The sequence below is a fragment of the Brachycentrus maculatus genome, unplaced genomic scaffold (assembly GCF_059751285.1).
Source record: "Brachycentrus maculatus isolate JH-2025_06_01 unplaced genomic scaffold, ASM5975128v1 h1tg000334l, whole genome shotgun sequence".
In the NCBI taxonomy this organism is placed as follows: Eukaryota; Metazoa; Arthropoda; class Insecta; order Trichoptera; family Brachycentridae; genus Brachycentrus; species Brachycentrus maculatus.
This window is the reverse complement of record NW_028281083.1, coordinates 1,073,597-1,088,703: the sequence shown is the minus strand read 5'-3', so window position 1 is coordinate 1,088,703 and position 15,107 is coordinate 1,073,597. Positions and strand designations below refer to the sequence as shown.

The 15,107-nt window shown below is 32.5% G+C and overlaps 1 protein-coding gene across 1 annotated transcript; it reads left to right on the top strand.

The window, feature by feature from the left end:
* Positions 1-447: 447 nt before the first annotated feature.
* Positions 448-14,877, top strand: LOC148304108 (peroxisomal acyl-coenzyme A oxidase 3). Its single transcript, XM_088268836.1, has 11 exons — positions 448-929; positions 1,014-1,175; positions 3,474-3,629; positions 5,399-5,546; positions 9,369-9,543; positions 10,042-10,321; positions 10,871-10,993; positions 11,080-11,199; positions 12,768-13,005; positions 13,315-13,754; positions 14,607-14,877. Exons 1-11 carry the CDS (start codon positions 762-764, stop codon positions 14,709-14,711), a joined length of 2,115 nt encoding a protein of 704 aa, XP_088124962.1. The 5' UTR covers positions 448-761; the 3' UTR covers positions 14,712-14,877.
* Positions 14,878-15,107: the final 230 nt, after the last annotated feature.

The following is a 15,107-nucleotide window of genomic DNA, read 5'->3' as shown; positions in this document are numbered from 1 at the left end:
GTTGTTTTTCAGTTTTTGTTGTTGCCCAGTTGGAAAAAATTACTACCAACGAATTCTCAGCATGTAAATTTAATGGCCGAAGTATAGCTATTATTTTGATCTTGCCACATTAGTAGGCCTGAGCGACCTTTATTGAAAGGAATTTTTATTACCAAGGTCGGTCCGATATTTTTACATGTGAGGTAGGTACGTGACGCAATAATATTGATTTATATTTTTTGGAGCTTAGCATATTCTAAACCTAGGACGAAATTCAATTTGAATTTGAATTATAGTCTTTACAATGGGTAAGCGGTATAAATTTTATTAGTTAATTTTTATAAAAGTATTTTCATAATCCGTACGTGTATGGTAACTTATGCATAATATGTACATAACTACCTACCTACATCACGTCCATCGCCGTGCGTCGCCTTCCGTCAGTTTCAAATTTCCGATTTTGTCTGTGGTTTTGTCGCGAGTGTCAATCCGCCGCTCCGCCTTTTTTTCTGCCATAAGAGTAATCTGTCACTAAGTTGTCGGGATGTTAATTTTAAATCGTGGTGATGTGTCGAATGATTAATTTATATATTTTCATACTATTTTTTAGAAAGAGCATTTTAAATCTATAGAAGTTTAATACATTAATTTAATTGTCTTATAAGCTATCTCCGTAGAGGCTCGAAATAGGTTGGTCATTAAATCAATTTTGGGGTTAGGCGTGGCATTTAGTATATATTTTAGTGCAAATAAATTTGCTGACCTATTGAAATTCCTTTAAAATGACATCTTATCTGAAAACCGACGATGAGACGCGCGGGAAGGTCTCTGAATATGACTTTATCCCTGATTTACCATCAGGTGCCCTGGACCAATACAGGAAACAAGCTAAATTTGAATGGAAACGTTTAAGACTAGTATTTGAGGACCCTACTCTTTTAAAACTTAAGGTACGTTCTAGTTTTTTTTTTAATAAATCCGCTGATGTCTTTCAAATGATTGTGAGTTTTATTTAATAATTTGCCCAATTTTAGTATAAAATTTGGAATACACTGGAAGCAGATCCACTTTTTGCGCATTCTCCCGTCACTCTACCAGTTGATGAACAAAAACGTCGAACCGCTCTACAAATTGACAAAATTAATAAGTACAATTTCCTGCCAGAAAACATCATCAATGCTGACTACAAAACCAAGGTAAATAATATGTTCTCTAATACATTTCATTTTTTAAATTGGATTTGAATTTTAGCATTATATAATGCATTCACAACCTACCTATTTTTAACTCCAAACAATAATTTCGTAGGTTGGTTATGGACATAATTTTTTAAAACTACTATGCAATTTTTGGGCTTTAATCCCTAAATCTTAAATCAAGCCATCCATCCTACAGCATAAATTCCTAAGTAAAGAATTAAAAAAATCCTTTTATGGACATTGATATTTTCTCATCATATTCATCATCTTTTCTTTTTTGATGGTGGTGCAAAACAGGGGTAAATTTATGCTGATTTATATAAATATGAAACTGAAATCAAATTTGTCAGTGTGGAAAGCGTAGTATGTAAAAAAAAGTTTAATTATGAAAAACAGTATTTATTTCAATCTTGATATTTTCACACTTTGTTCAGCATCTTTCTATTTTATGATTTTCTTTTAATTTCATGATTTTCACCCTTCAAGAATGTTCTAACCACACTCATAATAAAAATAAGTTCGTCATATAAATATAATCTTTGAATATTGATAATTAAAATATATTTTTTATAATTATATAGACATTTCCTGGTGGAATTCGTTTGCCTTGATATTTATTATAACAAAAAAAACAGTACACTTTAAATTTCTGATCAGTAAAAAGTTCAAAGAGGATTAAGAATTTTTTGTAAAACAATATAAATTAATTCCGAAACTGATATCGCTGGTTTGATTCCACCAATTGCTAAATAAACTAAATTAATTTTTAGTTTGTCTTACGGTGTTCTCATGTATATTTTATACTTTCCTTCCCTCTCTTTTCTCCCACCTGCAGACAAATCTCTAAAATGGAAACATTTTAGGTTCTTTCATTTTTAAAACATAACTAACAAAACCGCGGATATAATGTTTCCAACTCAAAATATTACATATCTAAAAATATTTTTTTATTGCATTTTTATATTTTATATTACTATGACGATTGACTGAAAGCAAGTATATATGCTAGTTATTAATCATAATGCAGATAATAACATGTTATAGATTAAATTGCTTTCGTTTGCATGTTATTTAAACAAGCATTCGTCTATCATATATATTTTCATTGAATTTCATGATCAGACAAACTAAAAGAGTACGTACCGTGATTGAATTTCATATATTTTTTGTTAATCGTAATTTGAAACACTTAAATACGAAGAATTGTATTGGGATAAAAAAAATGCTTTTTACAAGTTTTCTGAAATAATCCTTAGTTTTTTGGGAATTTATGGGGACACGTAAAATTTGGGTTGAAAACAAAAATCCCTATGGAAGAAATGCCTTGATTTGCAAACAGAATTTACTGTCTGTAAAATATGTTTAGTTGCATAGATTAACCTTCCAGCGGGCGCGTTGAGAAATTTCCCTTGAGCGTGTCATAAATTTTATGTCATTAAGTTTTCTGTATGTAAATTGGGTTTTCTTTATATAAATGTTATGAAATTGCTGTTATACATAAAAGTGCAACCAGTATCTACCCTACCTTACTGAGTTCGACCTAGCTTACCTTACTACTAGTATGTAGTACCTAGCTTACCCTACTAACTACCTCTCTTACCTACCCTAATTATGTATTTTAGTAAAATATTTTAAGGATAAAGTTTTAAACAAAAAAGTTCATGAACGTAGTACTAGAAATAAGGATAAAATAGGACTGCCATTTTTGAAAAATAACAGAGTCGCAAAATTGTTTAATGTGTAAGGGTTTGAAAATGTATGATGAGATGCCTGAATGTATGAAGAATGAAAAGAGTCTGAAAGAATTTAAGAATAAATGTTTTCTGTAAGAAAATGCAAATATATATATATGATGTTATGAAGTGTAAAAAATAGTTTGTATTACATGTAATATAAGCTAACTAAAGAAATAAAATAAAAAATATAAAAAAAATATTCTCTGTGCACGCCACTGGATACATTTTTCAAACCCTTATTCGCATCCCAATGGTGAATAGGGCACTGCATTATATAAACGCAGTGTTATCTTGATCGTTAACACACCAAGGAAAGGTGATTAGCTCTCCGCTTCAGGTCTGCTTTTCTGCAGGTTCCGCTTCCGCACCAGTCCACGGTAATATTGAATAAATATTAGAGTGAAAAATTCGCTTATATTTATTTGACCCCCCCTGGGAATCGAACCCGGGACCTCCAGAACGGTAGCTGAGCGTGCTGACCATTACACTACGGAGGGGAACACTGGGTACATACATAGTGTTTAAAATATTTTTTAAATTTTGTTTCTTTGATTTTCAGACTAGGCATTTAATGAGTGTTAATGAGGCAGTGCAGTCATTAAATCCTAATGTATCTGTAAAGATGGCTATAGGGATACATCTGTTTACCAATACTCTATTATCCCTGGGTACAGAGAGACATCTTCCCATATATAGGGCAGCTTGGAATCGACAGGTAGGATATTTCAATTAACATTACGATTGCTTCTTGGTCTCCACTACTGGTATATGAATTTATGTACATATTATGAACACAATGCAACTGTATTTTGTATATTAGTCGGGTTGTTGTCCCGTGGTTAGTGTCTCTGACTCTGAAGTCAGAGTTTCTCGGTTCGAACCCACTCTCCCACAAACTATTTCTAATAATGAGCCGCTTAGGCTCATAGAAATAGTATAAAATTGAAATATTTGTATAAATTATAAAAACACAAATATTTATCTGTTTCAAAAAAATATATATATTAACGCACTGTTTGCGGGAAACGCTTAAAAGCGTTATTTGCATATTTGATGAAAGTTGTATTTTAAACAGTATCTCAATACATTTTTTGCGGGAAATGCTTTAAACCGTCTTTTACATACTGTTGGTAGAGAGCGGGAGACGCTCGTAAGCGCTCCATTTGCTTAATTTTGGTAGAGCGTGAGACGCCAAAAAACATTGTACACATCAGAATTGGGTTTGTGGTTACTAATGCTTAGTATACGACCCTAATTAATATACTAATTAGGTCAGGGTTGGTGAAAAAATTGCCCTAAATCAATATGTTAAAAGCATTATTAACTATGTGGTTTGGTAATATGTATAACACCCCCCTTATTATTCATCATTTTCTTTGTGTAACCACTTTAAAATACTAATTCATCACTACCGGTTTCGGAATAACCGTTCCATCATCAGGTCAAATGTAGACTAGACAAGTAGACTGTAGTACTCTCTTCTAGACTGTAGAAATGTAGTCTACATGTGACCTGACGATGGAATGGTTATTCCGAAACCGGTTGATATGAAGTAGTGTTTTAAAGTGGTTTATTTTGGAGTCTACTAAGTTGTATTTTATTGTTAAAAAACACATAAAAAATAATATTGTGACAATTGTTTCGCCTAGTTATGGCATTTTCAAACGAAATATAGCTTAGTAGAATCAAAAAATCTGTGTTTGATTTAACAATTAATACATAAATTAAAATGGAGTTCTACAAATTCAACGCTGAATATTTAAATATTTTAAAATGGTATTACACAAAGTAAACAACAAAAAAAAGGTGTTACACTGCAATTGGTCCACTTTTTTGTCCTTGGTAAATAATAAAGGTTATAAAAGCTGAAATATGAAAGTATATACGTATGTAATAATGTACGATGTTTGTTTTTGTAAGCAAAAATAAATAAAATATCGAGCAAAGTGTATGATTATTAAGATTTAAATAAATTGATTAAATTCATTGTTAATGAATTCTTTTGTGTGTAAAATTCTTATTGAAATCCAGAAAAGTGTGTTTGCATTGTGTCATAGTGATATTTCAATTATGAATCAATTGTCCGCCTCCGTAGTGTAATGGTCAGCATGCTCGCCTACCGTTCTGGAGGTCCCGGGTTCGATTCCCAGGGGGGTTTAATAAATATAGGTGATTTTTTCACTCTAATATTTATTCAATATTACACTGGACTGGTACCTGAAGTGGAGGGCTGATCACCTTTCCTTCATGTGTAATCGATCGAGATAACACTGCGTTTATATGAGGCAGTGCCCTATTCACCATTGGGGTGCGGTAAGGGATTTATTATTATTATTATTATATATTTAGCAAAGGTAACCTTTTAAAATGATATTTGAAAAACAGATCTTGTTTTTGAAGGATTTTTTTTTACATTCTAATGAATTTATTTGATTATGTACTAATTTGAAAAAGAATTATGCTTACGATTTTGACTTGTTTAAGGTTTTATCGTCGTTGGCATTAACAGAAGTGGCACACGGTAGTAATACTAAGGCTATGAGGACCACAGCGACATACGATCCAAAATCCCAGGAGTTCATTATCAATACTCCAGATTTTGAAGCCGCCAAATGCTGGGTAGGAAATTTGGGTAAGTAGGTAACACGATTCATAATCTTTGCCTTAAACTGATAAATTGTATTTTAAATGGAAAAAGCTATATAGTTGTCGAATTCCGGTCATGTCTTTGAACGTCAGTTATCTGAATATCAAAACCACAAATGATTGATTTCTCCAAAGACCAACTACCCAAAATCGTATATTAAAAATAACTAGCAATCGGCGGGTATGTATGAGGAGATGCATGAACGTGGAAGAGGCGAAGAATGTTCGCAAGGACAGAGTGGTGTGGCGCTCTATTCTCTCTGCCTACCCCTGCGGGGAAGCGGTGTGATGGTTAGTTAGTTTAGTTAGTTATAAATGACATAGTGAAATATTGGTAAACGGAGAGATTCTGGAACAGGTAGATGATTTCGTGTATTTGGGTAGTATGTTTTCTAGGGATGGAAAGATTGATAAAGACATAGAAAGGAGAGTGAATGCTGGGAACAAAGTGAACGGTGCACTGAAATCAGTTATAGCAAATAAAAACCTATCAGCGGAAGCTAAACTGGCAGTGCACAACGGAGTCCTGGTTCCAACTCTAATGTATGGAAGTGAAACATGGAGTTGGCAAAAGAAGGATGAAAGTAGACTGAATGCAGTCGAAATGCGATCTCTCAGAAGAATGTGTAACAAAACGATGTATGATAGATGTGCGAATAGTGAAATAAGGAAAGAATGCAAAGCTGAGATAAGCATTATCGATAAAATTAAGAAAGGTGTGTTGAGATGGTTTGGACATGTAGAACGAATGAGTGAGGAAAGAACGGTAAAACAAATTTATGAGGCGAATGTTAGCGGGAAAAGAAGCAGAGGAAGACCGAGAAAAACATAGCACGATCAGGTATGCCAAATACTTGAAAGTGGTCAGGTTAGGAGTCGTAACAATCGGCGGGTATGTATGAGGAGATGCATGAACGTGGATGAGGCGAAGAATGTTTGCAAGGACAGAGTGGTGTGGCGCTCTATTCTCTCTGCCTACCCCTGCGGGGAAGCGGCGTGATGGTTAGTTAGTTAGTTAGTTTTTGACTAGCTCCATGATTGGCCAACTTCTTGGACAGTAATTTTCCTAAACATCTAGCTCTCTCGAAGCTTTATAGGTTCAGGTGTCATAATCATTTTATGGGGTGTGGAGTAATCACAGTAAGGAGAATGAAAACCTGACATTTTTTTGCTTAGTAATAAATAAATATTATATTTTTATGATCAATTTTTTTTACAATTTGCGCTCAAGTCACAAAGTCTAATGATTAATATTCTTCATAGTATTTTCCATCTAAGTGATAAGACTTTTTATCATATTGAATATCAAATTAAGTTTTTTTGTAAGAATGATATTTTAGTATTTTAAATAATTTTATTTTATTAACTCACTAAGGATGGGTATTTTTACGCCTGCTGGTGACGAGATTTCAAATTTTTCTACATATACCTAGTTAAGATATTAACAAAGATATTGATATTATTATTATTATAACTTTTTTTTGTTGACATCTCATCAAAGATGAAGAAGAATATGGAAGTCTGGGCATTTACGGGGCTGATGACCGTCATAGGCTGGTTTAAGTGATCATTTTACACATGTGTAACATTCACCAATTCTACACATTATTGACAACCACACTATTCAAATTCTTGGAAGTTCTATATATATGAACCAATTTCGAAACGTTTTTCTTGAATCATCAGAACTTCACCAGATACATCTGTTGGTGAGATGAAAAGACTTCCATATTCTTCTTCATCTTTGATGAGATGTCAAAAAAATAATATGAAAATAACTCCTGTAATTGGAGATAATCCAGATTTTGTGAACAAGTATTTGGACACATTCAAAATGTTGTAAGATATTGGTATATAATATTCATATAAAAATATAATTGTATAATTTCTTTTTTTCTGCCTTTGAAATGAGGCCAGCTCAGATATTAAAATTACCCTTGCCATTCTTAAGCATCAATCAACCCAACGGGTAGAAATACCTTTCCCATCCTTAGTGTGCTAATATGCTTTTGGCATGTTTCCATGTCTTCGATATATATATTTTGATTAAAAACATATATATATTCTAAAATGTATTTCTGATTCTTTTTATCTCAACTAAAGTACAACCATTAGACTAGTTCATTAAAATTTTCATACGTAAATCAGATATCCAAAAAAAATCTTTTACAACAGCTATAAAGTTTTTGTGATAAATTAATTATGTACACATGTTGAATACTGAAAATTTCAGTCAAATGAGTCACATTTCCGATGAGTAGTAGTTTTTTTTTCATTAATTTTATATTGTGTCATTAAAAACTATGCTTTTTATTATCATATTAACATATTTAGATATTCAAAATCGAAGGAAGATGATTAAAACATATTTTATTATTTATTACTTAAAAATTTATTCATAATTTGTTTTAAATTCGAATATGATTCAGAAGTATTACAGCACAAAAAAACATTGTATGTATTCATCATGACTGTTGGTAATTTTTTGGTCATAATTTAAATTAAATTAAACTTTCTACATTATTAACCACTTCATCAATTCTGTTCAATCTGCTCAGTTACCGTAATGATTCTGCTTTTATCAATTATGCACTTCAATATCAAAATTAATATTGTTACATTTCAATTTAAAGTCTATTTAGTTTGTATCAGCATGATGCAATATCTCCTATAAATATTATTTGAAGAGCTCAGCAGTAAATAATGGTTGGAGACAAAATTATAAATTCAGTATTTGTTTGTAAAACTATACTTAATGACGTCTAGTTTATATTCTAATATGATATGAGAAGTTCCATGCGTACTCAAAAGATCATGCTTTTTAAAATTGCATTCATATCTGTAACATTAAAATTACATTATTTACTGCTGACCTCTTTCAAATTTAATGCGCAATTACCAACTGCGCAATTCCTTTAAAACATTTTTTTTTACTTATTTGCAGTTATGAAATTCTTCATAAATTTAAATATGCGAGTTTTGCAAGATTGCAATATTTATCTAGCATAAATGTAAATGTATGAAAATTTCTTAACAGAATTATATTTAAAATGATTTGATTAAAAAGCGCCCTTGAGGCAGTAAATTACGAAACTGGCAATTAATAAGTTACCTTATTTTTTTTTAATAAATTTTGGATGTTTGACATTATTTTCAGCCATTTCGATTAAAATCAACTTTTCTCCATATATGTTAGTTATCTAGATTATCCTTGTACTTAGTTTGCTTTGGAGAATGTACAATATGATATACTTATTTTTTGTAAACGTATTACCTCGATTTATTGCTATAGCCTTAAGGATAGATATTTATGTATATTTTGTTCTCATTTACTAAACAAGAAAACATTGATTGATAAATCTTAGTATTATTTCTTAGCAATCGCAAAATTAGTACAATTCATATTATTTATTGGTTTAACATTAAGGCTGAGATCTCGAACTCTCAAATTACAATGCATTCGGTAATTTCTTACTTCTACATAATTCAGTATCTCAGTATAACATTACGCTATAACACATGGTCCTTCATCTATTTTTTGCTGTTTCAATTTTAACAACAACATCCCCACAGATTTAATTTTTATGGTACAATCGCAAATTGTTATCTGTTTTTGAAAGTTCTTCAACAGAAATGTCTAATATGTCCTCATTTTGCCCACTGCCCAAATTTGTCTGCCTCGATTAAAGAAATACCGAATTCATAATACATATATGTACTATTCAGTAAAGTTAACGTGTTTAATAACCAATGCCAAAATACGTATTTTGAAAGTAATATTTTTTCAAAATTGTTTTTTCTCTTCCAGGTAAAACGTGCACACTGTCATTAGTATTTGCACAACTCTACACTGCTGATGGAACTTGTCACGGACTACATGCTTTCGTTGTTCCCGTTCGAGATCCCGGAACTCTGTTGCCTTACCCTGGAATAATAGTTGGGGATATAGGCGAGAAGATTGGATTGAATGGAATTGATAACGGGTAAGAGGGTATTATTTTATATTTTATTTTTAATTTGAATAACATTAGTGTGTTACTATGAGGAAAACATTTATGTTTTTTTGCTACACCATATTTTATGTCTTTTTTTTATTCTTTTATTTTATTCAGTAAACTGAATAATCTAATGTGCAAAGGCAAATGGCCGCAAGTTAAAAACAGCAGTTTTAAAATAAACGAGTTTATAGTTAACTTAAAATTGTACTTTTTGCCAAAATACTTATCAAATGAATATAATTTTGCGGCTATTTGAATAATGAATATCTCGGTAAAGGAAAGAGATAGAGCGAAATCTGTTATTGTATATGATAGAGGCCAGTTATAAGAATGTTTTGAGCCGTGTTGCTGCAACTTGAGTTACGGCTAGTTGCCTTTACACATTAATAATTACAATCAAAATATATTTTAATATATTATTATTGCGCATTTGAAATGTTAAATTCTTAGGTAAAACTGTATTTATGTCTTTTTCATTGCTAGATTCATCATGTTTCAAAATTACCGTATTAAGAGGGAGAACCTTCTGAATCGGACCGGTGATGTGACTCCTGAGGGAGAATATGAAAGCTCCTTCACCGATCCCGCCCGCATCCTCGGAGCGGCTCTGGAGAACCTGTCCGCGGGCCGAGTGGGCATCATGCAGGAGAGCACGCACACCCTCACGTCGGCCGTGGTCATCGCCATACGATACGCCGCCCTCCGCAAACAGTTTGGGGACGACGGTCGCGGGGAAATGCCAATCATTGAATACCAACTCCATGTAAGCGGACATCTACGGAAATATGTATTTTGTTCTTTCTGTGATTGGAAATTTATGAGAATATAAGGACATATCTGGTTGGAATCTTTCTTTTGTGAAAAAAACTATGCAACAAACAACTATGTAACATTTTTTGGGTGTCATATTTTCATTGCAGTTTTGTATTTTTATTAGGGATTAGCATAATGTTCACAACATTTTAACATTTTTAAGCAAAATCATTTAAAAAAAATATGTATTTTAGCTAAATATTAGTTTAATTAATTATTAATTATTTGTTATTTCTTTTATATGAATATATAGTGTATATTTTTCAACGAAATAGGTTCCCAAGTAATTGTGAATGTATGTTTTGTAAGATCCATGGAAATGGGTCAAAGAGAGAATTTCCCAATAACTATTATAACCACCTATTTTAATAAAAGGTATTTTTTAATTTTGATAGTGATACAATCAGTGTCATAATTTCTAAAAGTGTTACACAAATTTTGATATAATTGGCTCAATTTTCATTATACCTGATACAATCATTATTGTGTTTATTTTCAGCAATGGAGATTATTTCCTTACCTCGCAGCCGCAGCTGTTATGAAGATATTTGTCGCAGTATTTACTGACATCTACCTAGAAACCGTGCAAAAATCTAATTCTGGAGAGAAATTTGACAATCTGGTGATTATATTTTTTCAGCCTTTAGTATTTTTTCGATCTTAAAACCCTTTATTGGTTTCAATAATGTGGTGTTTGTGTGTTTCAAGAGTGAATTGGTGGCTGAAATTCACGCCATGGTATCGGCTTCGAAGCCCCTCCTGACCTGGACAGCATTACACTGTGCGCAAGAAGCTCGTGAGGCGTGCGGAGGCCATGGCTATCTCAAGGTTACTCAATTTTTAATTTTTAAACATTAAATTATCAGAATGCATACTGAGTAAATTAATCTATCTTGACATTTTGTTTAACATACAAACCAACCAAAGGAAATAGAAGGATACGGAAGAGGCCAGCAGTGGAGAACAGAAGGCTAGAGAAGAAGAACACATTGTTTACGCAGTATATATATCGTAGTCATACAGGAGAAAGTGAACAAGTGCATTTTTTACAAAAACGTGATCATTGACTATTTGATATATTACTAGCTTAATATTGCCCTGAAAAAAATCCCAAAGTGATTTTAAACTTGGGAACATAATATATTGACTTGTTAAAAATGACTAACTGCATTGGTTTTTATTTTCTTGCCAAGCAAAAGTGACTTAAATGGCCCTTATGAACATTTTACGTTTTGTTAGTTGGTCACTTTCTCCTGTACGACTACGATATACATATATATTTGTGCATTTCAGAAATATTATGTTGCAGCGGTGTACACATTTTTGTGCATTTCGGTTACCTTCAATTTCATGCACAATAAAACACGTCTTAAAAGTCTAATATTGTGTCTTGGTTTGCTGCATATGTGTCACTATATTATAAAAATACTATCAATTCTTTCCTGTTGTCATTCTTTCAATGCGATCTAATATAGCCCATGTCAAATTTTATTTTTGTAACAAACTTCACCGTAACCAATGTCTTAAGGTTACTTTATCTTAATTTATTTTGAATATCAATTTTAAAAAAATCATTTAACCACTAGAGTTTAACCGCTTGGGTTTTTTTTATAAAAACTGTTTAAAAAAAAAAGTTTTACTCAAAGTTTATCCACTTTTCAAATAAAATATAACAATTATTTTATAATATATATAAAAAATATAAATAAAATATAACAATTAAAGCACATTTAATTTACAATTACGTCTACAATATTTTGTACTAATTCATTGTCGAAAAAGTAAATGCAAATTTCAAAATTGAAACGCATTTAGCGCGCGAGTGTGACTCGTTCAAATGTATGAAGCGGTTAAGAATACAAATCTCGATAAATCAATGTTTGTTTTGACCTCATTTAATTAATTTAATTTAAATGGGCTCTTCCACATCTTTTCATTTATTTTTAGCAAAAAATTATGACAATTATAGTTTTTATATGTACAAATACATATTATTACCACCCAAAGAATGGCATTTTCGCATGAAGAATTCAACTATGTACTTTGAAATTATTCTACTGTTCACCAATATATCCTCACTGGGTTTTCTAGTGCCGAGGGCATATTTTAGTTTTTATTTAATATGGTTACAATGTTTTTACAATTTTAATTAATTTTCTAAACATTTCTAACAATCTTAAAATAAAGAACGCAGTTCTCTCCAAAAAAGAGACTGAGCTCTTCTACTTGAAGAGGGACTTACATTCGTTTTACAATTTACTTTTATTGAAATAATTTTTTTTTCTTTCTTAGACAATAATTACTATAAAAATGGGAAATAATAAACGAAATTACCCTTTTTTAATGTTTAAAATTTGCACATTTGGGAATTAACATTTCCCTTTTTTGCTCTGCAGGCTGCAAATTTAGGAGATCTTCGTAACAGCCACGATCCAACTGTCACATACGAAGGTGACAACCATGTTTTGGGCCAGCAGACCAGTAACTGGCTCTTGAGGCAGTGGGATGGCTGTCAGAATAGACAGATACCGGTTTCATCTCCCTTGGGAACCATATCCTTCATTTCCGACGCTTCTCAAATTCTTAACACAACATTTAGCCCCAATAAGTTCAGAAGTGTAACAAATGAAGAATGTGAGTAAATATTTTTATAACTATTTAATCATATTTCAATTCTACATTTAAATTATAAGAAGGCATCTATGGCTGGTAAGCAATTGATTATTTCTTCACCATCCACCTCTATAGTGAGGTGGTTAGCAAATTTGACTACCATGCTCAAGGTCCTGGATATATGGAGTGTGTGGCTCGTATAATACTTAATTTATCAAATTATAATTTATATACGGGGGATTTCAATCCCCCTGTTTGAGCCGGCTAGGTTAATCATCAAGTGTTATACATTTTATGTCTGAACTGCATTATTTACTTTACTAATTGCAGTCATTATGTCCTGCTACCGCTGGCTGATATGTTGGCTCCTGAAGGAGACAGAATCCAAGATACAGGAAGAGATGGCAAAAGGGCAAACCAAGTTTGCCGCCCGCTGCAACAGCCAAGTGTACAGATCGAGCCTTTTGACCCGCACCTACTCCGAATACATTGTCCTGATGTACTACGGCCAGTCCATACCTAGAGTGGACCCGTCCCTGCAGCCTGTACTGAAGAATATGTACGTGCTGTATGGGTTGTCATTGTTGGATAAGCACTTGACGCTGCTGTACCAGGGTGGATATGCGACTGGTTCGTGCCTCGCGGATATGGTCAGGTCAGGGATATTGGAAACTTGCACCAAGTTGAAACCTGACACTGTATCTGTTGCTGACGCCCTGGCACCGCCTGATTTTGTTCTCAATTCCGTCCTGGGAAAATCTGATGGAAAGGTAATAATAATTTTGTATTTATATGACACCATTTTCGGAAAATAATACCTAGGGGTTCATACTACCTCAAGGGTGATTCATACTACTTCAAGGGTGATTCATACTACCTCAAGGGTTATTCATACTACCTCATGGGTGATTAATACTACCTCAATGGTTATTCATACGACCTCAAGGGTGATTCATACTACCTCAAGGGTTATTCATACTACCTCAAGGGTGATTCATACTACCTCAAGGGTTATTCATACTACCTCAAGGGTTATTCATACTACCTCATGGGTGATTAATACTACCTCAATGGTTATTCATACTACCTCAAGGGTGATTCATACTACCTCAAGGGTTATTTATACTACCTCAAGGGTTATTCATACTACCTCAAGGGTGATTATTACTACCTCAATGGTTATTCATATTACCTCAAGGGTGATTCATACTATCTCAAGGGAGCTTCCTATTTTTTATTTTTTTACATATACAGCAGAACCTATATAATTTAAATGCAGAAAATTTACCCTCTGTTTGGACTATTGGAGCGTTCGGATTACAGTACAGAGAATCTGTAGGGTATTTTTTTCAAATTAAACAAATATGTATTGGGAAATTTTAAATGTATTTATTCAAGTTTTTTAAATAAATCAAATAATTTTGCTGGTCAAAATTTACTTAATAACAAGTAAAAAGCATGTGAGGAGAATGGAACTATCCAGACTCCCCCGAGTCTGGATAGTTCCATTCTCCTCATATGTCTCCTTCGTTGCCTTCCCCACCTAACGACATCTTTAATTACTCTTATCTTGGTGTTGGAAAATCAATATAAAGAAATCTTGAATATGTTTTCTTTTTCAGCTTTATGAAAACCTGCAGACGGAGTTCTTCCACAGTCCCGGCGCCATGGAGAGGGCCACGTGGTGGAGGGAGATAGTCAACAGTGACCTCAAGTGCAAACTTTAAACTTAAATTGTCAAGAGCCAAAATATTTTATTTTTAAATTTGTAATTTTATTCTCGTTGACTTCAAATGAGGACAGCAGTAGTATTGTATATTTGCAATTCCTTTATGATAAGACGCATTACAATTTCGTAAAATAAGAACATAGGCTGACAAATTTCAACTTGAATTTGATATCGCTCACTCCTTTCAAGAACGTCATAAATCAAAAATCGTCAATTTTCAGTTGTGCATGTCGGAATGCCCAGAAAATCTACTATATCCCTGAAAAAGTGGCATATTTTTAACTTAATATTTACCCGCTACAGGGCAGAAAATGTTGTTTTTGCATTTTGAAGAAAAGGTATTGTTTAATTATTTGTTTAAATATATTAAATATTTTTCAAATGGACAAAAAAC